This window comes from Carettochelys insculpta, chromosome 14 (assembly GCF_033958435.1).
Source record: "Carettochelys insculpta isolate YL-2023 chromosome 14, ASM3395843v1, whole genome shotgun sequence".
Lineage (NCBI taxonomy): Eukaryota > Metazoa > Chordata > Testudines > Carettochelyidae > Carettochelys > Carettochelys insculpta.
Window position 1 is genome coordinate 9,482,067 of NC_134150.1, and position 25,289 is coordinate 9,507,355.

Below are 25,289 nucleotides of genomic sequence, written 5' to 3' on the forward strand. Positions count from 1 at the left end.
CCAGAGAAGCAGGAGGGGGAGAGGAGACACCGAAACCTCTCCATACCTGTCCGGAGCAGTCTGCCGCACCACAGTCTACTTGAGCCCATGCAGCACAGAAATAGGGCCAGCTCCCTCTGCTGCTCCTCCCCCTGCTGCCCTGCTGACTCCTCTCCTGGCCAGATATGAGAGGGGGAGGAGGGAGAGTTGAGTGCTGGCCAGGCTGGAGATAGCTACTATTGTTTCAGCAGCAGCAGGGCAGGGTCATTACACTGTCCGGTGCCACAAAGGAGTCAGCGTTAGGAGCCACAAATGACTCCTTAAGAGCTGCATGTGGCTCCAGAGCCACAGGTTGCTGACCTCTGCTTTAGTGTTACCCAGCCCTAACCTTTGTCAGAAATGCCTGGAAATCCACTCCTCCTCCCCCCAGCCCCCTTTGCAATTACCTTTCAAAGAGGTGATTAAGTTTGAAATGCAGGAAAATTATTATGCACGTCTCTATTTGCTCACTCAGCCCTCCCATTTTTATTTTGTATCTGGTTGCAGTATGAGTTCAGGAAAAACTTTCTGAGAGGATCCAAGATGAACAGTGCTGTGCACACTGATGAACTAGATCTGTCTTGTTACCTGAAAAACTGGGATATAACAGAACGGTACTCACAACTTTTCATCTTGGCATGAGTTTCTTCTCATGGAACACAATAGAATAGTGGTTTGCCCCATCAAATTTTTTTTTTTTGGTAATGCTTCATTTGTAACAGAAGAGGTGCTGGGACTCAAGCAATTTTTTTACTTCCATAACTGTTATGACAAGAACAGAGGCACCAGAACTATGACCTGCCATGCCAGGATGTGCTGAAAGTTAGCCCTGGCACAAATTAAGCACTGTTTTTGGCCTTTGATGTAATTTTATTTAGGACCACAATTGCTGACACTTCCTCTTGAAACAGTTTTAAGCCAGATAACCAATTCTGTTCTGTTACACTGAATGGAAGGCTATTAACAGGGTGAGGTTAGTCAGCATTCAACAAAGCAGGGCAAGACAGTTTTAAACTACGTATACCCAACAAATGGAACTCACAGGCACAAAAAATGGAAGGCAAAAATTGAGCAGGATTGAAAAAAGGGTTTGATATTATAGGTGGGTGGGTGTGTACATATATGTAAAACATCTGCAGTTAATTAAGAGGACACAAAAATTAAGGGACAAATCATCATGCCTGTGGGAATTACGTTACTGATTTACGTTTTTTTTCCAAATCTGAAGAAGTAATCGTCCCATGAAAGTTCATCATCTAATAAATTATTCTGTTAGTCTTTAAAGTGCTACATGACAACTTTTTTGTTTTGATTTATGGGGTTTAGGAAAAAAACTCTCACATAAGGGCTGTGTCTACACTTGCCCCCAGCTTCGAAGGGGGCATGGTAATCAGGGCCACAGGAGATTACTAATGAAGTGCTGGGGTGAATACGCTGCACTTCATTAGGCTAATTTTCCCCCATGGCAACTTTGAAGCGTCAAACTTCGAAGTGCCAGCATGAGTGTAGTTTTACTCCTCAAAATTTTGCCCAAGTGGAGACTGGAGGATTTGGACCTTAATTTGTCTAATGAAACACAGTATTAAGCAGAAATAAATGGACAGTCCAATCAAAATTTTGAGGCATAAAAGGACTTCAGAGTAGCGCGGGCACTTCGAAGTGCCCACAGCTACGCAAATGCTGGCACTTTGAAGTCTGATGCTTCAAAGTTGCCGCAGTAGAAAATTAGCCTAACGAAGTGCTGCGTATTCACTGCTGCACTTCATTAGTAATCTCCCGCGGCCCTGATTACCCTGCGCCCTTCAAAGTTGGGGACCAGCGTAGACACAGCCTCGGAGTTTATTCCATAACTGTCTACACTGATGTTTGCTGCACCTTCTTCTGAAGCATGTAGTCCTGGCCTCTGGCAAGAGACAATATACTGCACTATATGGTCCACTAATCTGATCTGCTATGGTACTTTCTATTAGGAGTTACAACTCATCTTTATTTGGCCAACTGGATGGTTAGTAGGTTAAGTCACATCAAATATGATTTTTGATTACATTCTTACATGTGGAGTTAGTTTCTGAAACACACTGATGCATCACACATCAGAGTTAAGCTCATAAGCAGAATAGATGTGAACTGTGTTGATTTTCAGCTTGTTTGAACTTCCATGTGCTTGCTTACAAAGGCTTTTACAATTAGTTATTTATTGCTGGGCAGACTTGCACACATTTAGCTGCAAAACTTCACAGAATTTCCACCACTGATTGGGGCATGAAAATTTGTTTGTAAAACATGTTATATTATTACACAGAAGGAAAGGATTATGATCCTGTGAAAAGGAGCTAGAGCTCAATGCATTCCTGGCAAAACAAAAAAAGCAATCATGTAGCACTTTAAAGACTAACAAAATAATTTATTAGGTGATGAGCTTTCATCAAACAGACCCTCTTCTTCAGATCATAGCCTTACCAGAACAGATTTGAAGAAGTGGGTCTGTCCCACAAAAGCTCATCACCTAATAAATTATTTTGCTAGTCTTTAAAGTGCTACATGACTGTTTTTTTGTTTTGATAGAACACAGAATAATATGGCCATATCTCCGTCACATTCCTGATAATCTGGAAACAAACCCTGCATGAAGCAAAAACTGAGACAACAAAGATACAGTATGTCTATATTCATATGACATATTTGAATAAATAAAAACCTTGGAAAGCATGGGAGGAATGATAGTGCCTCACTGGAAAAAAAATACACACAGACCTCACTTAATGGTAACTTTTATGACTTATTTTAACCAAGTTAAAGTGGACTGGAGGCAGTTTGCTTTCTCCAAAGAGTTCCAAACCACAGGTTAAGGAAATAATTAAAGTGATACATGTCTCCAAAGTAATGTGGAGTTGATGTTTTAGTATTTGCTGAATTTCTCTTATGACTTATTATTACCAGCAAAAGAGCATAAACTGTGAGCTATACAACTCGACTACTGGCATGTCAAAGAAAGAATAAAAGAAGTAGATTAAATAACACTTATCTTGCCTGATTTTTAATGTGTAAATATATTTTGATTTATTTCAACCATCTCCTATGAGGTACTACAGAAGTCCCATTCCCATATTTCACAGTCAGGCAAAGCTCCCATTGACGTCAATGGAAATTTTGCCCAGGTGGAGACTGGAGGATTGGAACCAGAATTTGTCTAATGAAACATGGTATTAAACAGAAATAAATGGACAGTTCAATCAAAATTACCTACTAACTTGAATGGAACTTAAATTGCAAAGTGTTTAATTCTGTGAGCTGTTCCCCACTAAACCAGATTCTCAGGATATGCATGTCAGCAAACTTCCAGTGAAGTCAGTTGTGCCATAAGGCACTGGAAGTTGCACACACCAAAATAGGACCTCCCATAGAGCAAGTCTACCATCTCAGTGGTGCTAAAATAGAGTTGTTGGGCTTCACCTTGTGGAGTGTCCTATGCTGGGAAGAACCAAGAGGAGGAGGTATACAAACATCTCTGCCAGTCATATGGTGGGAGGGATTCCCTGACTCCAGATCTCCAGCTAGTTGTTCAATCAAGCTCTGTTGCTAAACATACATGCAACACAAGCATGTAAGGGTAAAATTAGGGCAAACTAATTAGGAACAAAAAGGAAGTTAAGGTGAGATAGCAAAGTGTATAGAACAGTGGTCAGCAATATGATAATTATTGTAGTAAGTATGAGGGCTGGGGGTGTATGGAGTATACAGGGAGGGGTAGCACGTAAATGCCTTTAAAAATCTGGCCCCAAGAATACACGTTTTAAAAAGAAACTTTTCTGAGGTTATGTCTAAACTACAGCATAAAGTTGATTTTAAGGCACTTAGCTTGATTTTACAATGTTACTGTCATCACTGCAAAAACCATTAGGTCAATTTTGAGAAGCGCTAAAGTCGATATTCTTGCATTGACCATCCAATGTGGCATAACACCAAGTTTGAATTTAAAAGGTTGAATAATGCTAGTGTAGAAACAGCGTTTCTTTAGATCAACTTCATTGGCCTCCAGAGGCATCCCATAATGCCTTGAATGTGTACATTATCTGCTTTCACCTCCCCTGCTCTCCAGGTATGCAGGAAGTAAAGAACAGGAAGCCTGGCATTTTGAATTAATTTCTTTATGATCAGTGTGGTGATTGCATCTAGCCATGAAAGAGCCGTAGCATGGAGCCATCAGGAGAGTCAAGATCTCATTTCAGCTGGCGGGCTAGCCCCTGCCCCACCACTCCACCTGGCAGCTTGGCTGTGGGGATCAGACAGCAGCACATCAGACAGTGGGCTGGCATCCTGCCCTGTGCAGTGTAAAGGCTTCTTCCCTGCACAGGATGTAACAGGACAGGATGAGAAACTTCTTTCCAGGACTTCAAATTTGTATGGGGCAACCCCTGCACCTAGGCATCATGCACTTAGAGGTCTAGCCCCCACCAGACCACGTGGCTAACCACTCCCCCAGGCTCTTTGTGGCTGGTGGGCTATCCCCCACCCCACAAGATGGTGGCTGGGCTGCGGGGATCATGGATGCAGACAGCAGCATGTCCTACCCTGTGTGGAATGAAGACTTCCCACCTGCACAGGATTTAACAGGAGAGTCCAAGAAACTTCTTTTCTGCGCTTCTCCTTTGTATAGGGCAGTACCTCCTCCCTCACAGGCACCATGAAGTTGACGGGCTAGCTCCCACCCCACCACAACCCATGGTGGCTGTGCAGTACAGACCAGGTTTCCAGACAGCAGCATGTCTTGGCATGCACAGGGTGAAGGCTTTTGCTCTTTACATCGTCTGGGGGCTCACCAAGCACTGAGGAACTGGCTCTCCCGGTGGCAAATATTTTCAGGCACTGGCTCCCTCTGTGGGTATTTTTTTGGGAGCTGGCTTTGGCAGGTTGATTCCCCCAATAGAAAACATTTTCAGGGGCTGGCTGCCCCCCGCACTCCCACCCAGGCACACAACTGATTGAACAATGTCAACAGGTTGAAGGAGTCTGGTCCCAGAAAGGACTGCAGGAATTTTCTGGGCTGACCCACCACCTAATAAGAAACTCGCTGACAGCACCATGTCAACTGGTCCCTCAGCTGAGTTTTGTTAGGGGGCCAGCCACCGGGCCCAGCTCCAACAGTCTTTCTTCCCAACGCATGTGGCTCAGGGGAGACACAGCCTCTGTAGTGGCCTGTTTGCTATATTTATTTTCACCAGGGAGAAAGTAGCTGAGCGACTTGTTAACATGGTGCAGTCAGCTGGGTGCTCCCAGAGCACATACATTGTAGTATGTGGGACTGACAGTTCCTTGACATGCTTCATCTTCACCTTCTGAAGCCCATCTTTTCCTTCTGAAAAATGGCTGTTTGGTTTCAATGCTAGGGGAATGAGGGCAATGAAGCATGGGAAGATGACTGTGGGTGCTCTCAGGACACATTTGGTTAAAAAGTTAATAATGTGGATGACAAACAATTTTTCTCATTGGGGAAAGAAACTTCTGAAAAATGGTTGTTTGTTTACAATGGGAGGGGAATGAGGGCAATGCAGTGTGGGAAGATGACATCACATGCCCACAACCATTTGTGGGGCATTTTTTCCCATAATGCATCACCAAAACAACCCAAAATGCACAGGGCTGATGGAACTGTGGGATAGGTTCCCACAGTACACTGCTGCAACAGTTGAACTTTGGCAATTTAGTGGGGATTCGCTACATTGACTTTGTGGGGAAGTGCGGAAGCTCAACTTTGACTTTATAAAAGCCAGTTTTGCAAAGTCGACTTTGATAACTTTGACTTTTTTTAATAGTGTAGAATAGCCTAAGATGCCTTTAATGTTAACATTTGCTGTAGTGTAGTTCCCACTTGGTAATGTTCTTTGATTATTCAGTTTTCTTCTTTTGCCCCAACAGCATATTCTACAGTATATAATATTTGGTGCATCTTTTTGCTATAATTAAGCACAATACTAAGAGAAATTTTATTTTCTGCATGGAAGAGGCCAATTTCCTAGCTGAGCATTGTACTCAGAACAGAACCAAGTTTCTATGCTGTCACAGTCACTCAGTAATATCCTATAAAGCACAGAGTTTAGCAGACCTGTACCTCTTCCCATTGGTTACACTGTATGCCACTTCCAACTTCACAAATTTACTAATGTTTAAGAGGAAAAATAAGCCATGTCATTGTAGTATGTCAGTGCAGTAACCCTGGACCCGCAAGATCCCTCCCGCTTGTAGCTCAACCAGGTATGCCACACTGAACAGGTTAACAAATAACAAGCTGTCCTGTAGCACCCTAGAGACTAACAGATTCATTTGGTCATGAGCTAACCCACTTCAAGCTCATGACCTAACTAATTTGTTAGTCTGTACAGTGCTACAGGACTGCTTGTTATTTGTGAAGCTACAGACTAATATGACTACCCATCTAAACAGGTTAAATTACTTGTGGGAAGAATGATGATTGGTACATTCTGTTGAGAATATGGCCAATGCTCACTAGAAACTGTCATGATTGCAACAACAAAACAGAAATATTAATTCATGATCTGAACCAATTTAGCAATTGATGCAATTAGTCCAGTGTGCTGCCTGTGCTCCCCTTTCATTAATCCAATCACATCTTTCCCTGAAGGGAGAGAACCCCGTCATTCATAGTAAGATTTATGCTCTATTATTCCGGCATTTTTGTTTTGCATTTTCACCATTCATTCATACTCCCCTTTGCAATGAGCCCTGCTACTACTATGCACCAAAAGAGGAGTTTTAGTTTGAAATGTCTTGAAGCCTAATGATGGCCTATGTGACTAATTATGCTCCTATTACCATCAGCAGCAGAACTCCATTTCCCTTAAATAGCAACAGGATCAAGACCAGTAGTTTGCAACCGCTACTCTCTCCTCCCTGCTCTGAGCTTCATTCCATTTCACCATGCTGCTAGAGCAGCAAAGGAAAAAGAGATCTGCTCAGAGACGCTTGCTAAGCAGAGAAGCTAAATTAGTTGGGGAAATGATCAGACAGCTTTATTCTGCATGAATTATTGTTTCTTAACACAAATATAACTATTCTGACAGCTTTGGTGTGGGATGAAAAAGATTGTGCAAGGTGAGGGGAAGACTGTGTGCTTTGTCTGACTTCACATGGCTTATTAGCATTACCTATCTGAGGTGAGGAAACTGAGGCACAGAGGGATTGTGTGACTTGCCTATAGTCACACAGCAGGTCAGTGGTACAGCCAAGTGCATAACTCAGGTATCCTGACTCCTAGAATAGGGTCATGTTGCCTAGGCCAGAGAAGTAGTTATTCCTCTTTATTCGGCACTGGTGAGGCCACATCTGGAATATTGTGTCCAGTTTTGGGCCCCCCAGTATAAAAAGGATGTGGATTTGCTGGAGCAGGTTCAGTGAAGGGCAACAAAAATGATTAAGGGTCTGGAGCACAAGACCTATGAGGATAGGCTAAGGGATTTGGGCTTGTTTGGTTTACAGAAGAGAAGACATAGAGGTGATTTAATAGCAGCCTTCAACTTCCTGAAGGGGAGCTCTAAAAAGGAGGGTGAGAAACTGTTCTCCGTGGTGTCAGATGGCAGAACAAGGAGCAATGGTCAGAAGTTGAAGACAGAAAGGTGTAGGTTAAATATTAGGAAAAACTATTAGAACATAAGAACATAAGAACATAAGAATGGCCATACTGGGTCAGACCAAAGGTCCATCCAGCCCAGCATCCCATCTGCCGACGGTGGCCAATGCCAGGTGCCCCAGAGAAGGAGAACAGAAGACAATGATCAAGTGATTTATCTCCTGCCATCCATCTCCTGCCCTTGTTCTGAAGGCCAGGGCACCATACTTTATCCCTGGCTAATAGCCATTTATGGACCTAACCTGCAACCAGGTGGGTGGTGAAGCATTGGAATGCGTGGCCTAGAGAGGTGGTGGATTCTCCATCCCTTGAGATTTTTAAGTCCCGGCTGGACAAGGTCCTGGCTGGGATGACTTAGTGGTGGTTGATCCTGGTTGAAGAAGAGGGCTGGACTAGATGACCTCCTGATGTCCCTTCCAGCCCTGTGATTCTGTGATTCTCACCAAAGAGATGCTTTTAGAGACACAAACAAAAGCAAAGGTGAATCAAGACTTACTCATAAAATTCAGCAGCAGGGGTGAGTTTGTACTTGGAATACTTGGTGCCATTGCCAAGCACTGAGGCGTTGAAGAGTTTTGGATCTGTACAGTTTGGGCTATTCCAGCTGTTGCCGCAGTTTGTCCAGGGCAGCTCAAATGTGAATGATGAAAACAGATAATACAGAGACCAAGCTATGATAACGTTGTAGTAGAAACCCACGTAAAGAGCTATGAGTATTACTGCATAGCCTACACCTAAAGACAAAGGAAAACTAGATTATACATTGCATTTCATAGCCAACAATATATTCCAATATTATTGTTTGAAAGCAAAATTAGACTTCTTTTTTTTTTTTAAAAAAAGGCCAGTTCCTAACCAAAAGCTTGCTTTAGACTAGTATTTCACAAGAATTCAGCTAACGGTTATAAATACAGTGGCTGGACACAAAAACTCACCATTTAAAATAGTGATTCAACTGAACTAACTGTGTTTAATAAAGCTTGCTGTGTTTGCTGGAAACTAGAAATATTGTTATTTAAGGACAAATTTCAGCTGTGATTCAGCTCTGCTAGAGTCCATGCTCTCTCGCTCTCTCTCTCTCTCTCTATATATATATATGGAAACTCATGCAGTGCAGAGGGCTGTAAGCCCTGAGTTAATAGGGTCATTCATTTCACCTGAGTGAAGTTCAAGTTTAATTTACTTCCCTCCCCACAAAATCAAGGCCAGAGCATAAGGATGCAGTAAAGCACCCCTAAAGTGGCTGTTCCCATCTGTGGGCTTCAGTAGTGGCTGCTGTCTGTCCCAGTGTACAAACAATATCAGGACAACTAGAGACTGATTTCCTCCCCAGTGTATCTCCATTGCTATTATCTACACTGGTTTACATGAATCTAGCCTGGAAACTCATTTCAGATAATGCAAGAGTTGTGGAGACTATGGTGCGCCCACTGAGGGCATCTGGATGGCCCTTCAAACCACTGTGAATTTCAGCCTCAGGGTCAGCTTTTACCCTCACTTATACAGTAACATGGGAGTAATACTTCAGTGGGTCTGCAAAGCATAACTAAGGGTATAACTTAAGCAAAAAATCTTTAAATAGTATGCAAGGCCTTGTATGAGTCCTTCAGCCTGGGGTGGACTCCACCCTGTGCATTCTCCGTTGGGCCCTGGAGAGCTAGGTTTGTTTTTTGTCATAGTTAAGAGTTTCAGTGTAGACTCCCTTCAGTGAGCATTTGTTCTCACCTTGAAAACAACTCATCATTGTCACATATTCTAAGAGGGAACTCTGGTACTCTAACAGCACGTCGGTATGGAGGTTTGTTCTTAAAATTGTGCAAAGAAGTCAATGCCATCATTTTCTTCTGTGGACAGTGTTTACCGAAAGCTACATTTAAGACATTTGGATCGTCTATAATAGGTGAAGACTGAATAGCCTTATAAAGGCTATTGTATCATTGTGGTATCTCAAGACCATCACTTACACTTTTTGTCAGTCCAGAAATGTGACAGTAATACTAGCATGAGATTCTTACTAACAATCACATGCCACCGGGTTTTAGGCACCTTACAAACCAAAGACCACACAGGTTGTAGACTGAGTACTAGGTACTTAGGGAGCTGGTCTGTGAAAATGCAACAATAATATTGTTCCATTGCACACCAGAAAGATGTTTTAAATTCGTGTAACGAGTAGCTGCCAACTCCTCAGAAGCCAACAGTCTAAAGAGTGAATTGTGTCAAGCATGTCTGTGTTGTCAGGGGAAAGTTATGTAATGTCTTATATAGAAATCAGTTGGTTTATCTTTTAACTTTTAGAAAAAAAGTGGTGAAAACAATCCGAAAAGGGACTTAAAAAATCTTGGGGCTTGGATGGCTTCTGCTTGTTGGCAGTGAAACTGTTCTGCTAAATGATAATGTATTTTACAATGTACATATCCACCACAACGTCTACATATTACATTGACCTGAGATTTTGTTACACATATATGCTGCTTCTACAATTCTGGAGAGAAAATGGTTGGAATTTAATGTGAAAATTCAAAGACACCAGACCAAACTCATCCACAACAATAGGATAAATCCGGGAATGAATTTGCTCTGTTGTTTCTGGCCACAGCCTTTTATTTATTGAACTTTGTCCCATCCAAGCTGCTAATATAAACCCTGAAAAGTCTTGTGATGCAAATAGTCTATGCTGTAAAGGTTACAAGATACATTTTTGATCCCCTGCCTTTTGGGAATGCTTCATTAAGTTTAGAGTCTTAGCTTTCATAGTGGTATTATTTATTCATAGCTAAAATTAGCACTATAGTGCTTTTTTCATTTAGAGAAGGTATTATAAATTTGAGACTGCACATTTCATTTCAGGGCTGGATTTGAGTTAACCCAGAGATATGTCAAAAGAACTCTGGTGTATATATGTGTATAAAGTACTAATATATATTTATGCATTTTATTAGAAATTGTGAATGAAACTTTGCTAACAGTATCCCATGGCTGGAATTTAAAATATAACATTACTTATATTTTTAGAATCCAATGCTCTACGTACTAGTTAGTAGTAGAAACATTTAGCAATTAACACACTTAGGAAGACTTGAAGAAATCTCACCTTAAAAAACAGCTGGATTGTTAACAAGCCTCTACCTAAAATCCTAAATATGAAATAAATTTTAGGTTTCCCTTCTCATCATCTTGTTATGCCTGAAGTCAACAAAAAGACTGCAACTGACTTGAATGATTTTTGGATAACACTTTCTGAGATCCTCCAAGCCAAACTTTGCAAACCTGAGAAGGAGAATTCTCTCTGGCACACGCGCACACACACACACACACACACACACACACACACACACACACACACACACATGCACACAAAGAGCTGATATCAGTGAGTGAGGGTTTTTCTGTTTTGTTTTGTTCACTTAGGGATGTCATGATTCTGGGTGTAGAATTGGTATCACTCATGGATTTAACAGCAGGAAAACAACAGGAATGGGTAAAACAGTGCTTCAATTTGAAAGATTTCATGCATATGTTTAATTAGGTGTCCATCCATGCTTGTCTGTTCATCTTGAACTTCACTATTGAGTTTTGGGTGTGATTGAAAGCAAGTTCTCAAACCAGAATGTGGTGAAACTGCAGATTTCTCCTACTTTTGACTTCTAATCCCCACAAAAAGGAACATTTTACATGAGTTCAACACAACAGTAAAAGCACAAAATTAGCTCAAGATAACCCATAGTCAAGCTCCAGTTCAGCCAATGGGAGATTGGAGAAGGATGATGAGCATCAGAGTGGTGATCTTTTCACAAACATTGTTTGGATTTTATACTTCTAAGAAAGGTGGTCAGGTCTGGGTTTGTGTTACTTTTCAGTCATTTCACACAGCTCTGAATTGCAGAAGCTTTCCCCCAGGGCTCTGGATCCAATCAGGTACAGGATGGTAACAACTCAAAATCATTGCCAGCTGGTACTTTTGTCATGGGTCCTTATACAGTACAGGTTGAACCTCTCTAATCTGGAATTCTTTCATCAGCAACATCTGTAGTCCAGCATGATTTTAGTTAGACGGTGACCACTTATCACAGGTGTGGCCAAGCTTACTATGGTCCCATAAAGTTTGTTTACAGTCACCAGTGCTGGCTCTGAGTGTTCTATTCTGTTATTTAGATGTAATTCACCCCTAAGTGTCTTGTAAGAGACCAGTAAGCTGTAGAAATGTTAGTAATATGCTAGAAAGTATCAACCTCCCATTGTCTGGCAATCAGGTCCTGAGGGTGCCACATGAGAGAGAGGTTGAACCTGTATTTTACACTGAAAACATCACGTCTTACTTTCTGAAGGATATCATAAGCACTGAACTATACATCTCAACACCCACACAAATATCTACACACTCAAACAAGATGCCACTGGAACAAAGACTGGGGCATACAGCACTCAGTGCTGCCCAGACCACACCAAGTCCTGCCCTTGCACCTCCCAGGCAGTTCTGTGAGCCACCCAGAGTGCACAGAGCTACAGTTAGAATTTAAAGGGCCTGGGGCTCCAGCTGCCATCACTCCTATAGCAGTGACAGTGGTGTCCGAGAGTCCTGGGCCCTTTTGAATTGCTGGATCCCGGGATAACTGTCCCCTTTTGTTTCCCCCTCCTGCCCAGGTTGGTGAGCCTGGCCATAGCCATTAGTCATGGCCCTTGGAGTTTTAGGCCCCCAGCCAAAACAGTAACATTTTGGCTTTAAAGAGTTCAAAAACAAAACCCCAGAGAAAAAACTGAATGGAAAACCTGATTTATCTATGTTAGAAGTGTGAGGGGCCTACGGATCCTGCTGGAATTTGAATCTGTTCATCTGAGGAAGTGGGTTTTACCCACAAAACCTCATGCTCTAATAAGTTTGTTAGTCTCTAAGGTTCCATAGGACTCCTGTTTGTGAAGCTACAGACCTACATGGCTACCCATCCAAGGCTGATTCCAAAGAGGTTAGCTTGAGAGGTTTGCATCACAAGAAACAACAGACACAACAAATGGCTTTAATTGATACCCTTGAGAGAAGGTTTGATGAAGAGAAAAAAGTTACAATGATCAGAAGTCTGACCTAGATGCTCCTCCTCTGTTCTAACCCTCTCCCTTACCCTTGGAAGAGTCCCCTGCTTTTTCTCATGTTGTATTTGTTCTGTGGTAACAAGAGGACCTCAGACTCTGAGCTTATCCAATAGCCCATCAACTTTTATGCTAAGTAATAAGAAGACACACCCCTTCCATGTTTACCAGACTTTTAAAAAACCTGGCATTCTTCTTAAAGCAAGTGGAGAACTGGAACTTACCTTTGAAAACTGGACAGATTTTCCACACTGTAGCAGCACCTTCTCGGTTGTACTGTCCCAGTGCTAGCTCCATGTAGAACAGGGGCATTCCAGCAATGATTAGGAAGAGGATGTAGGGGATAAGAAAGGCACCTGGAGACAGAATTACAAGTAGCCATTGAAATCTAAGTTTTGTTGTGGTTTACTAGTATTCTATTGCTACTTTTATTACAGCTATTTTCAGGGAGGCTAGGAACCCTGGTCATTGACTAGGATTCCCTGTGCTAGGTGCTGTATTAATACAGATCAGAAAAAAAAATCTCTGTCCCAAAGAGCTTATAATCTACTATATATTTTAGAAACAACATGTGTCTGGATTCTAAAGTTAAAAAGCCAGATATCAAACCCTTGGAAATCTATTTTCCTGGGACAATAAACTGAGGTATGGTGCAAATCTGACTTTCACCCCTTAAAGAGAAGGGGAAGCCTTTCTGTCAGTATCGACTTACCAGAGTATGTTGGCAAAGGGCAGAGTTTTGTTCTCTCGGTAACGGAGGGTTTTCTACCTTTGTACTATAGATCAGCAAGGCTACGGCCACACAGCCAAGTTATTTCGAGATAACAACTGCTATTTCAAAATACCTTTGCTGTCGACACTATGCACACGCTATTTTGAAATAAATTTGAAATAGTAGGTGCATTATTTCAAAATTGGTAAATCCCATGGCTGCATCTGCACTACAGCTCCATTTTGAAAGGACATCTTTCAAAACTAAACATCAAAAGACAGCCTTTCGAAAGGGAGTGTCCACACAGGTAAACAGGGAGTGAAGGTCTGACCCGCCCTTTTGAAAGTGCGTGTCCACAAGTCCCAGGGTGCTCTCTCAAAAGTACAGGGGCAGGGTCCCATGTGGACGAGCCCTTCCAGGGCCACTGCCTGCTGCCCCTTTAAAGGGTCACTCACCCCAAGCCTTGGCCTGCACATGCTGAGGGCCAACTAACTGTCTATAGGTAAGCAGAAGGGGAGTAAGGAGAGAAGGCACCCCGGGCATCTCCCCCCAACATCGAGCCCATGGCCGGCACACCACCTATGGTCCTGGTTGCTGTGCACCAGTGACTCTGGGTGGCCACCTTGCTAGCCACCCTCCTGGAGGCTGTCTTCTGGGTGCAATGCCTGCACTTGTTCCCCTGGGTCATCTGCCACCTGTGGGGCTTCCTCACAAGCAGCAACTGGTGGGACCGGCTGATGCTGGAAGACTGAGGTGACAACCGGTGGCTATAGAATTTCAGGATGACCAAGGGGACATTCCTGCAGCTCTGCCACTGGCTCGCCCTCCAGCACCATGACACCCTCATGAGGCCAGCACTCCTGCTCCAGAAAAGGGTGGCCATTGCCCTCTGGAAACTGGCCACCCCAGACAGTCACCAATCAAGCAGCCACCAGTTCTGGGTGGGCACAAGGGAAGCAGGGGGAAGGTGACACCCTGCAAGGGGCACCGTCAGGAACCAAGTGTGCGGGCCCCGGCAGGGACGGGGTGGGGATAGGCAGGCACACAGGGAGCAGAGGGCGAGTGCCCCAGGGAGCCTTGCCATGCAGCAGACAGGGATGGGTGGGAATGCTGCACCCCACCCCACACTTATTAATGTGCCCCCCGCACACCCTGCAGGTTGTCTGGGCCATCAGCAGGGTCCTCCTGCAGCAGCTGATCTGCATCAGGGACCTGGACAATACTATGCAGGACTTCGAGGACCCGGGCTTCCTGAACTACTGTAGGGCGCTGCACTGCACACACATCGCCATCTGGGCCCCGAAGCACAGAGGCAGGGCCTATGTGATTTGGAAGGGCTACCACTGTGGGATCCTGCAGGCACCCGTCGATGCCAAACAGTCACTTCCAAGACATCTGTGTGAGCTGGTCGAACTGCACCCATGACAGCAGGGTTTTCCAGAACTCGGGTCTGGGCAGACGCATGGCCAAGGGGACATGATGATGCCACCCTGCATTGTGGCAGATGCAGCCTATCCCCTGCAGGCCTGGCTGGTGAGGACATACGCGGGTAAACACACAGCCTAGCCAGGATGATTTTAATGAGCGGCTCAACTGGGCCCGCAACACGGATGAGCGGGCATTCGGACACTTGAAGGGGCGCTTTAGATGCCTCCACACCTGGCTGAAAGTGGGCCTCTACAGCATCCCAGCAGTGGTTGGGGCCTCCTGCACCCTGCACAACCTCGTGGAGGCAAAGATGAGCCATTTGTGCATGGGTGGGCGGCTGAGGTGGGGCATGGGTATGAGCAGCCCCCTGTTGCCCCGTGCCGCCAGGCCCAGCAGGATGGGGTGAGGGTACAGGAGGTCCTGCACCAGGCCTTCGAGTGGAGGCCATAGTGACCACCCTTACCCTGCACACACACACCCCCACCACCACCACCCTGAACACACACACACCCCACCCAGACCCCCACATATGCACAGGGGACACAGGGTTAAACACAACAATAAACAGTTTACTGGAATGCTTTGTAACTGTTTGCTTCTGCATGATCCAGAGAACTATGTACAGGCAGGAGGGGAAGCAGCTAATGGGGGCTTGGGGAACTATGTACAGGGGCATAGTGGCCCCATGTGGGTGCTCTGTGAGCCCCCGGGGGCCCGGGGTCAAGGTGGGACGCTTTACCCTTCGAGGGGGGCTGATGGTCTTGATTCCCATCACCGCACCCATTCCTCCCCTCCATGTCTGGGGGCCCCATCAGGCCTGGGACAGGGCTGGTGGTATGGGGAGGTAGGGGTGCAGCTGGGGCAAGGCCCCCATGGCATTGTTGGGCTCAGCATGGGGCAAGCGGGAGGCAGGGGGTGTGACCTCCACCTGGCTGGCCTTCACCAGCAACATGTGGACGAGCTGCATGAGGTCAGCCAGGCGAGGTGGGTTGGAACCAGGGAAGTGGGATCAGGCTCGGAGGGGGGTGGTAGCCACTGTGGGGGGTGCACTGGGAGGGGAGAAATCAGGGCAGGAGGAGAGGTCGGGAGGTGGGAGGGCAGGCAGGTAACAGGACATGATGGAGGGTAGGTTGGGGTGGCAGGGGCAGGTGTGCAGGAGTTGCTCATCATGGGGTGCCACTCACGGCCAGGTGGCTGACCACAGCCTGGGTCAGGGTGCACAGGCTGGCTGCCACTCGGTCCCAGTCCTGCCACTCCATGGTGAGCCACTCCTGCAGCACACCTGTCAGGTCCTGCAGGGCTGCAGTGTACGCTGCACCCCCGACACGCCTCCTACTCTCTGCCCTGGCGTCACCAGCAGATGGCCGGGTGGTGGCTCCATGGGGTCCCTGGTTGGGGTCTGGGCTGATCCCCATCACTCCCTCAGTGGTTGGACTCCCCGGGCCTTTGAAAGGGCTGGTCTGGCTGCTGGAGCTGTGGAGACAAAAGAGGGGAGAGGAACAGGCCACTAGTCCTGAGAGACGGCCCCTGAGAACTTCCCTCCCCTGTTTGTCCCTTCCACACCCCCTCTGGTCCCTCCATGGTCAAGCAGCCCATGGTGTTGTCCCAGCCACACACTGCTGAGTGCCACGTGTTGGTCCTCTGAGGCCAGTGGAGCAGGGCTGTCCGGCCTGCATGTGCCCCAGGACCGATGGCCACGTGGGTGACCTGTGGCCACCCTGCATAGGACTGGGCGCCCCCTCCTCGAGCCCCATGGCAACTGGCATGCACAGCACATACCTCAGGGTCCCTCCAGGAACTCGGGTGAGGAATAGTTGGAGGGAGCCCATCTAGATGGGCCTGATGGGATGTTGATGAGGGCAGCCCCCGAGTTCAAGCCCTCCTCTTTGCTGATGGTCTGCAGCCTCTGCGGGCACTTGGTGCCAGCCGCTGGTCCCAGGCGGTCCTCTCCCTCCGACCATGTCTCGAGCTCCAGCTCTGCATCTGGGTCCACAGTGTCAAGGATCACATCCAGGGGTCCTGCCTCCTTGGGCGCAGGGAGGCGGTCTAGTTCTTTGAAGTCGGGGCAGCTGGTGACTGCAGTCCCCAACGACCTGGACTTGTCCTGGGCCCTGCAATAGTCCTGCTGAAGCTCCTTAACCTTGGACCTCACCTGGTCCAGGGTGTGGGTGGGGTGACCCCAGCCATTGAGGTCCTTGAACAGGTGCTCGAACGCTGTGGCTTTGCAGCACCAGACCCCCCTCTGGTGCAGGAACTCCTTGTCTTCCCAGAATATTCACAGAATAAAGGACTTTAAACATGGCTTACTACTTGTGAATAGAAAGGAGGAGAAACACATTGGCTGCCTCTACACTAGAGAGTAAATGTGTTTGTCAACAAAACTCACAGCGCATCCATAAATGTCTTCTGTTTACAGTAAGGTGACGGAATGCAGCACTTTTCTTGACAGTGGTCTACCATCCCCCAAGAAGGCAAAACCCCTCTGTTGACAGAGTCTGTCACCAGAGAGCAAGTGTGGACGTGCTGGAAGGGCCCTCCGTCGACAGACAGGGTTTCCTGCTTACTGGCAGCCTTGTCTGCTGCGCTTCCAGTTGGCCATTCTGTTGTGAGAGCAGCTGGGCAGCCTGGCCAGTCTGTCAACAGGGCAGATCAACTTTTTGATCCACTTTGCAGTCTGGCGGCAATCTGGCGACAGAAGTTTTGTTGGAAGATTTCTTCCGATGGTGACTTCTGTCCACGGATTGCTGTAGCATAGACATAGCTATGATGTCTTATATCAAATTTTTGTTCTGTGACTATACAGTGCACAATGGAGTCTAATAATTCAGTACAAGTCATAGGCACTTTTCTAGTAGTACTGCTGTTGTGAGTTGCTATATTTTACTAAGAATTTGGGGAGGCATTCTCAAAGGTACTTACATGCCCAGCACTCATTGATCTCTAATAACTCTGAATTGCTTTACGAGTTGAAACACAGTATCATTTAGGATATATTGTTCTTATTAATATCTAACTAATTACATCAGAGGTGTGTCTACACTTGAATGCAATATTGAAGTAGCAAGCCCAACTTCGAAATAGCTTGTACTGCATCCACACACGGCACATGCTACTTTGAAGTTGAAATTGAAGCTGGACGGTGAGACACTATTCTGATCAGAAGATGGGAATAGCACCCTACGTTGACGTCTAACATCGATGTAGGACACGTGCAGATGTTCCACGTCCCACTATTTTGAAATAGCGAGCTCCGCCACGGCAGCAATCAGCTGTTAGGCAGAAATGTGCTATCCAGCCTCTGCGGGGCTCTATGATCTCTCCATCCAGCGGTTCTTAAAGCCACAGGGACCCAGAAACCCTGTAGCAGGAAGCTGAGACCATGAAGGGAGCAGCCGTGCCACGAGGTGCCCCTGCACAGCCCAGAGGGAGACCATGGCAGCAAGCCAGCCCCCCGAGGGTCCCCAGAGCTCCCCCCGGGCCATCCCAGGGCTCCCAGGCCTCCAGCCAGCGGGACAGGAAGCAGGCCCTTCCGAGACTGACTTTGAGCTTCATGACCTGCTGGGGCTCTGGGGTGAGGAGGAGGTGCTCCACGTAATGGGGAGCAAGTGGTGGAATGCAGAGGTGTTTGCCTGGCTGGCCGAGGGCCTGGCCACCCGGGGTCACCCTGGCCGCACTCCTGACCATGTCAGGAGTAAGGTCAAAGAGCTGCGTCAAAGTTACGGCTGGGCCCAGGACTTGGCCAGCCAGTCTGGGGCTGCCCCCACCGCTTGCCCCTATCTTGGGCCCCCAGGACACCTGCTTCCCCCAGCCACCCTTGGCACCATGGCCGAGAAGCCCAGCAGGCCTTGGAGCCAGAGTCGGGTCCAGAGCCCAGCCCTGAACCCGCAGGGCCACAGCCAGGACCCTCCACCCTGGCCACAGAGTGGTCCAGCGAGGAGGGGGAGCTCGTTCTGGACATCCCCTTCCACAACTCCAGACAGGCATCTGCCAGACAGGCCTCCCCTGGCCATGGCAGTGGACTGTTGGGTACGTGCCCTACAGGGCACACACCCCTAGAGCATGGGGTAGGGGCACCACTTGACTGGGGGCCCCCCACATCCTCAGCAGACCCCAGCCTGCCAGGGCCCAAGCAGACAATGGCACAGGGCAGTGCCCCAGCCACCAGTGCCCTTTAGAACCCTCACCCCTGGACAGTGCCATGCCCTGCCCGTGGTGGGAGGGGCAGACCATTGGAAGGAGCAACCCACAAGGCCACTGCACGTACCGATGGGGGATGGGGGATGGGGACCAGATGCCCTTGGGGGGATGGAAGGGTGGGCCAGGGGTCAGGGCTCAAGTCTCATGGCTTCCCTCACTGCTTCCCCGCTGTTTCCACAGCCACACCATCTGTGGTCCCAGACAGCCCCCTGAGACCTCCAGACCACCACTGCCCAGGGGCACCACCGGCGCTGGGACAGGCCCACCCACACTGGGGCCAGAGGTGCACCACCCACAACCCTGAGGTGGACGCTGCCCTCTGGTGCCAGGTGGACATCATGGAGTGGAGGCTCCACTTCAAGGAGCAGGAGGCCACCTGGCACCGGGGGGGCCCGGTGGGACTTCATGGCCACCTTTAACCGGGTGGCCTCCACCTTCAAGGAGCTAGTGGCCCAGCTGCTCCCCCGTTGTCCTCTGTGCTGCTCTCCCTGCCTCCCTGCCTGATGTCCCGCCTGCCGCTCCACCCACCAGTTCCACAGGGCAGGAGCCCACTGGGGCTGACAACCGGGCCAATGACCTGCCCTGGCTGTACCTCCCTGACCACCTGGTCCCCAGCTGGGGACCCAGGCTGAGAGGGGTACCAGCCACCCAAACACGGGGGGGGTCGCACCTGTCCACCTCTGCCCCGGAATGATGGGACAATGGCTGGCCTGCCCACGTCTCCCCCATGTATATAGTTGTCCCCCCCATATATAGTTATTATAGTTGTCCTGCTCTGTATACAGTTATTATAGTTGTCCCTCCGTGTATATAGTTATTTTCCATTATGCTGTTTGTCATTAGTTTTATACACACAGAGGCGAGGTTTTGGTTATTTAAACAATGAAGCAGTTTTATTTTTCAAAAACCCTGTGTCCTGTGTGCTTTCGGTGAGGGTGGTGTGTGGGTGCTAGGGGCAGTGTGCAGGGGACCCACCAGGCATGGCCTGGGTGGCACTCACTAGGCCCCCTGGTCAAAGAACTCCCCCAGGGACTCCCGGACCTGGACCCCGCCCTGGTGGGCCTGGCGGCTAGGGGCAGCGGCCAGCTGGGGATAGCCTGTTCCCGCCTCCAGTGCCCAGCCCTGCACGAAGGCCTCCCCCTTGCTTTCCACCAAGTTGTGGAGCGTGTAGCAGGCACCCACAACCTGGGGGATGTTTGGGAGGCCCACGTCCTGGCAGGCCAGGAAGCAACGCCACCGGCCCTTCAGGCGCCCGAAGGCCTACTCAACCACTTGGTGGCCGTGGTTCAGTCAGGTGTTGTAGTGCTCCTGGCCGGCATTGAGGTGGCCCGTGTAGGGGCGCATAAGCTAGGGCTGGAGAGGGTAGGCTGCATCTGCCACGAGGCAGAGGGGTACGGTGGTTTCCCCCAGAGGGAGATCCCTCTGGGTGATGTAGGTCCCCGCCTCCAGCCGGTGGCATAGACCCGAACTGTGGAACATGCGAGCGTCACGAGTACAGCTGGGCAAGCCAATATATGAGTCCTGGAAGCGGCCACGGCTGTACACCATGGCCTGCAGGACCACAGAGTGATATCCCTTCCAGTGGATATAGCACCCACCACTGTGGTCCGGGGTGCGGAAGGGGACCCATCGAGGGTCCCAAAGCAGTTATGGAATCCCATGGAGGCGAATCCTGCGATGGCCACGTCCAGGTCCCCAGCTGGATGACCCTCTGCAGCAGCAGGGCATTGGGCGCACGCACCACCTGCGCAGAGGGGACAAGGGTGCCTGTGAGGGTACACAGAGTCCACCCCCCTTCCCACCCCCCGCAGTGGGTTCAGGCCCAGGCCTCATTACCTCCATCACGACAGCCCTGACTGTGGCCTTGCCAATGCCAAACTTCTGGCCCACGGAGCAGTAGCTGTCTGGAGTGGCCACCTTCCAGACTGCTATTGTGACCCTCTTCTCGATAGTGGGGGTATGGTGTTCCACCTGTGCCCTGCAAGGCAGCACTACCAGGAAAAGGAGTCTCTGAAGAAAAGAGCCTGAAGAGCGATGGGTGAAGGTGGACCTGGGGGCACTGAGAGCAGCTGGGGGAGAGGGGCCAGTGCAGTGAGGAGGGCGGACATGGGAGCAGATGGGGGTAGTGGGTTGGGGAGGGTCCTATGATGATGGTAGCTGGGGTGGGGCGAAAGGTAGGGAGGAGGGTCCCGGGGATATGAGGTCATTGCTCCACAGGGAGCTGTGGTGACAGGGAGGTATGAAGTAGTGGGATCCTTAACCACATTCTCCACACCCCACTGCCTTGTGGGTTATCCTGGGAAGGAGAAAGGCTACGGGAGTGAACCCTGACAGAGAATCCGGAGTGGAGTCCGAAGGTGGTTCGGTGTCAACTTCTGGCACTGTCCCAGCAACTCCTACAGCTGAGCTAGTACCAGATGTGGAGGTTATCCTCTCCTTTGGACTATATCAGTAAAGCCGAGAGGGGGACACTGGTGTCTGGGCAGCCCAGAGTCTCCATAATAAATGCCCAGGCTCACGCCCAGAGAGGTACTCCGGCATCGCTGAACAGCGTTGCGTCAACACGGGAGGCAACAGATATCGGTTATAAGCTCTTGCTCGATTGGCGTAGAGAACGAGTGCCAGGAGTTGCCTTTGACGGTGGGAGAGATCCTCGCATCTCACTGGACAGTCACTGCCCGCCTCAAGCTGGGCAGCCCCCAGCCAATAAGGTACTGTCCCGCCACAGCTCACCTGCCTCGCTGGGTGCGTGAGGCTTAAGGTTCCTGAACCTGACAAGTGACTGAAATTTGGGCACCAGGCAAACCAATAAGAAAATCAACAAGAAATGAGAAACATCAACAATTCAAGCTTGCCTGCTGGAATGTGCGGACCATGCTGACCGGCTTGACTGAAGATCTTGAGTCCATCAGTGACACCCACAAGACCGGTGTCATCAACGAGGAACTGAAGAGGCTCAGAGTTGATATCGCTGCACTGCAAGAGACGCGACTTGCAGATTCGGGATCTCTAAAGGAAAAGGACTACACCTTTTTCTGGCAGGGTAAAGCCCAAGAAGAACCCAGAAAGCATGGTGTTGGCTTTGCTGTCAGAAACACCCTTCTACAAATGGTGGAATTAGTCATGGGCGGATCAGAAAGACTTCTTCGGATCACGCTTCAAACTTGAACTGGTCCTGTCCACCTGATCAGCGCTTATACTCCAACCCTGTATGCCACACCAGAAGTAAAAGACAAGTTCTACGACGTGCTTAGTGCTGCTGTAGCGCAAATACCTGCTCGTGAACAACTGTACATCTTGGGTGACTTCAATGCAAGAGTTGGAGCTGATTGGGCCTCATGGCCTTCCTGCTTAGGACACTTCGGTGTGGGAAAAATGAATGACAATGGACAGCGTCTCCTTGAACTGTGCATGTACCACAATCTGTGCATCACAAACACATTCTTCCGAACGAAGCCACAGCACAGAGTGTAATGGAGACACCCACGCTCGAAGCACTGGTATCAACTAGATGTGGTCATCACTAGGCGTAATAACCTCAAAAACATCCTTCTGACACGCAGCTATCATAGTGCTGACTGTGATACAGATCACTCGATAGTTTGCTCCAAGCTCAAGCTGAGACCCAAGAAGCTGTACCGCTCTAAATCTGCTGGAAGGCCCCGCATTGACGCCAGAAAGATGGCAAACTCGGAGAAAGCTGAAAAGTTCAGAGAGACCCTCCAGGAAAATCTGCGCAGCGGCCCTGGGGGCACCGATGTGACATCCAAATGGCAACATCTGAGGGATACAGTTTACAACATGGCCTTGTCAGTGTTTGGAAGAAGAGCTAGAAACACGAACGACTGGTTCGAAGCTAACTCTGATGAGATGATTCCAGTCATTGAAAAGAAGCGCGCTGCACTCCTGGAGTACAAACGCTCACCAAGCCAGAGTACCCAGCAAGCGCTTAGAGAGGCCAGAAGAACAGTACAGCAGACAGCCAGGCGCTGTGCCAACAACCACTGGCTCCAGCTATGCAGCAGCATCCAGACCTGTGCCGACTTTGGTAATCTCAGAGGAATGTACGAGGGTATGAAGAAGGCATTAGGACCCACCCAGAACAAGATGGCACCTCTGAAATCCAAATCTGGTGAAGTCATCGCTGACAAAGCCAAACAGATGGAGCGCTGGGTTGAGCACTACTCCGAGCTGTACTCACGCGAGAACTTTGTGGTTGACGCAGCCCTCGATGCCGTCGAGCTCCTACCAGTAATGGATGAACTGGATCAAGAACCAACTGTGGATGAACTGAAGAGAGCCATCGACAGCATTGCAGCAGGAAAGGCCCCTGGTCAGGATGGTATACCACCAGAGGTAATCAAATGTGCCGCGGACACACTCCTGGAACCCCTACATGAGCTACTGTGCCTGTGCTGGAAAGAGGGTCAGGTTCCACAGGATATGCGCAATGCTAACATTGTAACGTTGTATAAGAACAAAGGAGACAGAAGCGACTGCAACAACAACCGTGGAATCTCCCTCCTAAGCATCACTAGTAAACTGTTCGCTCGCATCATCCTTGGCAGACTCCAGGAGATTGCTGAGAGGGTGTACCCCGAATCGCAGTGCGGATTCCGCGCAGGGAGGTCTACCGTTGACATGGTCTTCTCTCTAAGGCAGCTGCAGGAGAAGTGCAGGGAGCAGAGAAAGCCACTCTACATAGCCTTCATCGACTTGACCAAGGCTTTTGACTTGGTCAGCAGGGATGGTCTGTTCAAACTGCTCCACAAGATAGGCTGTCCTCCATGGTTACTCAAGATGATTCAGTCGTTCCACGAAGACATGAGAGGAACCATCCAATATGACGGCGCATTATCAGATGCTTTCAGAATCAGGAGTGGCGTCAAACAAGGATGCGTGCTTGCTCCGACATTGTTTGGGATCTTCTTCGCACTCCTCCTGAAGCATGCCTTTGGATCTTCAACAGAGGGCATCTTGCTGCACACAAGATCTGATGGGAAACTGTTTAACCTTGCAAGGCTGAAAGCTAAGTCTAAGGTGCGAGAAGTCCTCATCAGAGACATGCTGTTCGCAGACGTGTCTCACACAGAAGACCAGCTTCAAAAACTTCTGGATCAATTCTCCAAAGCATGCAAGGACTTTGGGCTTACCATCAGCCTAAAGAAGACAAACGTACTCGGTCAGGATGTTGCTGAATCCCCATCAATCAGCATTGACAACTATACGTTAGAGGTCGTCCACGAGTTCGTTTACCTCGGGTCCACCGTCACCGACACCCTGTCGTTGGACACTGAGCTAAATAGAAGGATCGGAAAAGCGGCCACAACTCTGTCCAGACTCAGCAAGAGAGTGTGGAATAACAACAAGCTGTACACTCACACCAAAATGCAAGTCTACAGAGCCTGCATCCTCAGCACCCTCCTTTATGGCAACGAGACTTGGACCCTGTATGCCCGCCAGGAAAAGAGGCTGAACGTCTTCCACTTGCGCTGCCTCAGGCGCATCCTTGGAATATCATGGAAGGACAGAGTGACCAACACCGCCGTCCTCGAGCAAGCTGGAATCCCAACCATGCACACCCTCCTCAGGCAGCGGTGACTCCGCTGGCTTGGCCACATCCACAGGATGAATGATGGAAGGATTCCAAAAGACATCCTGTTTGGTGAGCTAGCCTCTGGCAAAAGACCTCCCGGACGCCCCCAGTTGCGTTACACAGATGTCTGCAAGAGAGACCTCAGAGAGGTAGACATCAAGCTGGACAACTGGGAAGAACTAGCAGACGACCGCAGCAGATGGAGGCAGGGGTTACACAAGGGCCTTCAGAAGGGCGAGTTGAAGATCAGACAGCTAGCAGAGGAGAAGCGAGCACACAGAAAGCACAATAAGGACTTGCCAGACACCCACTACATCTGCAAGAGATGCAGCAAGGACTGTCACTCTCGTGTGGGTCTTTATAGTCACAATAGACGCTGTAAATGAAGTCCTCAATTGAAACTTTAAAGGGCGCGATCCATAGTCTATGCAGACTGAAGGATGCCTACTACTACTATCTCAATAGTGAGGGCGTGCTGCATCTGGATGTCCTGGTGCCTCAAGGTGGGGGTGAGCCACTGGCAGAGCTCCATGAAGGTCTGCCAGATCATGCAGAAGTTCCGCAGCCACTGGTCGTTGTCCCATTCCCCCATGACCAGATGCACCCAC

At 48.7% G+C, this 25,289-nt stretch overlaps 1 protein-coding gene across 1 annotated transcript in view; it reads right to left on the reverse strand.

Annotated features, from left to right (window-relative positions):
• Nucleotides 1-25,289, reverse strand: part of SLC6A2 (solute carrier family 6 member 2) — a 154,469-nt gene that overhangs the window by 85,682 nt on the left and 43,498 nt on the right. Inside the window, exons 2-3 of the mRNA XM_075008453.1 lie at nucleotides 12,973-13,104; nucleotides 8,160-8,397 (exon numbers count right to left, since the gene is read on the reverse strand). Of these exons, the coding sequence (XP_074864554.1) occupies nucleotides 8,160-8,397; nucleotides 12,973-13,104 (370 nt within the window). The remainder of the gene's footprint in view (nucleotides 1-8,159; nucleotides 8,398-12,972; nucleotides 13,105-25,289) is intronic.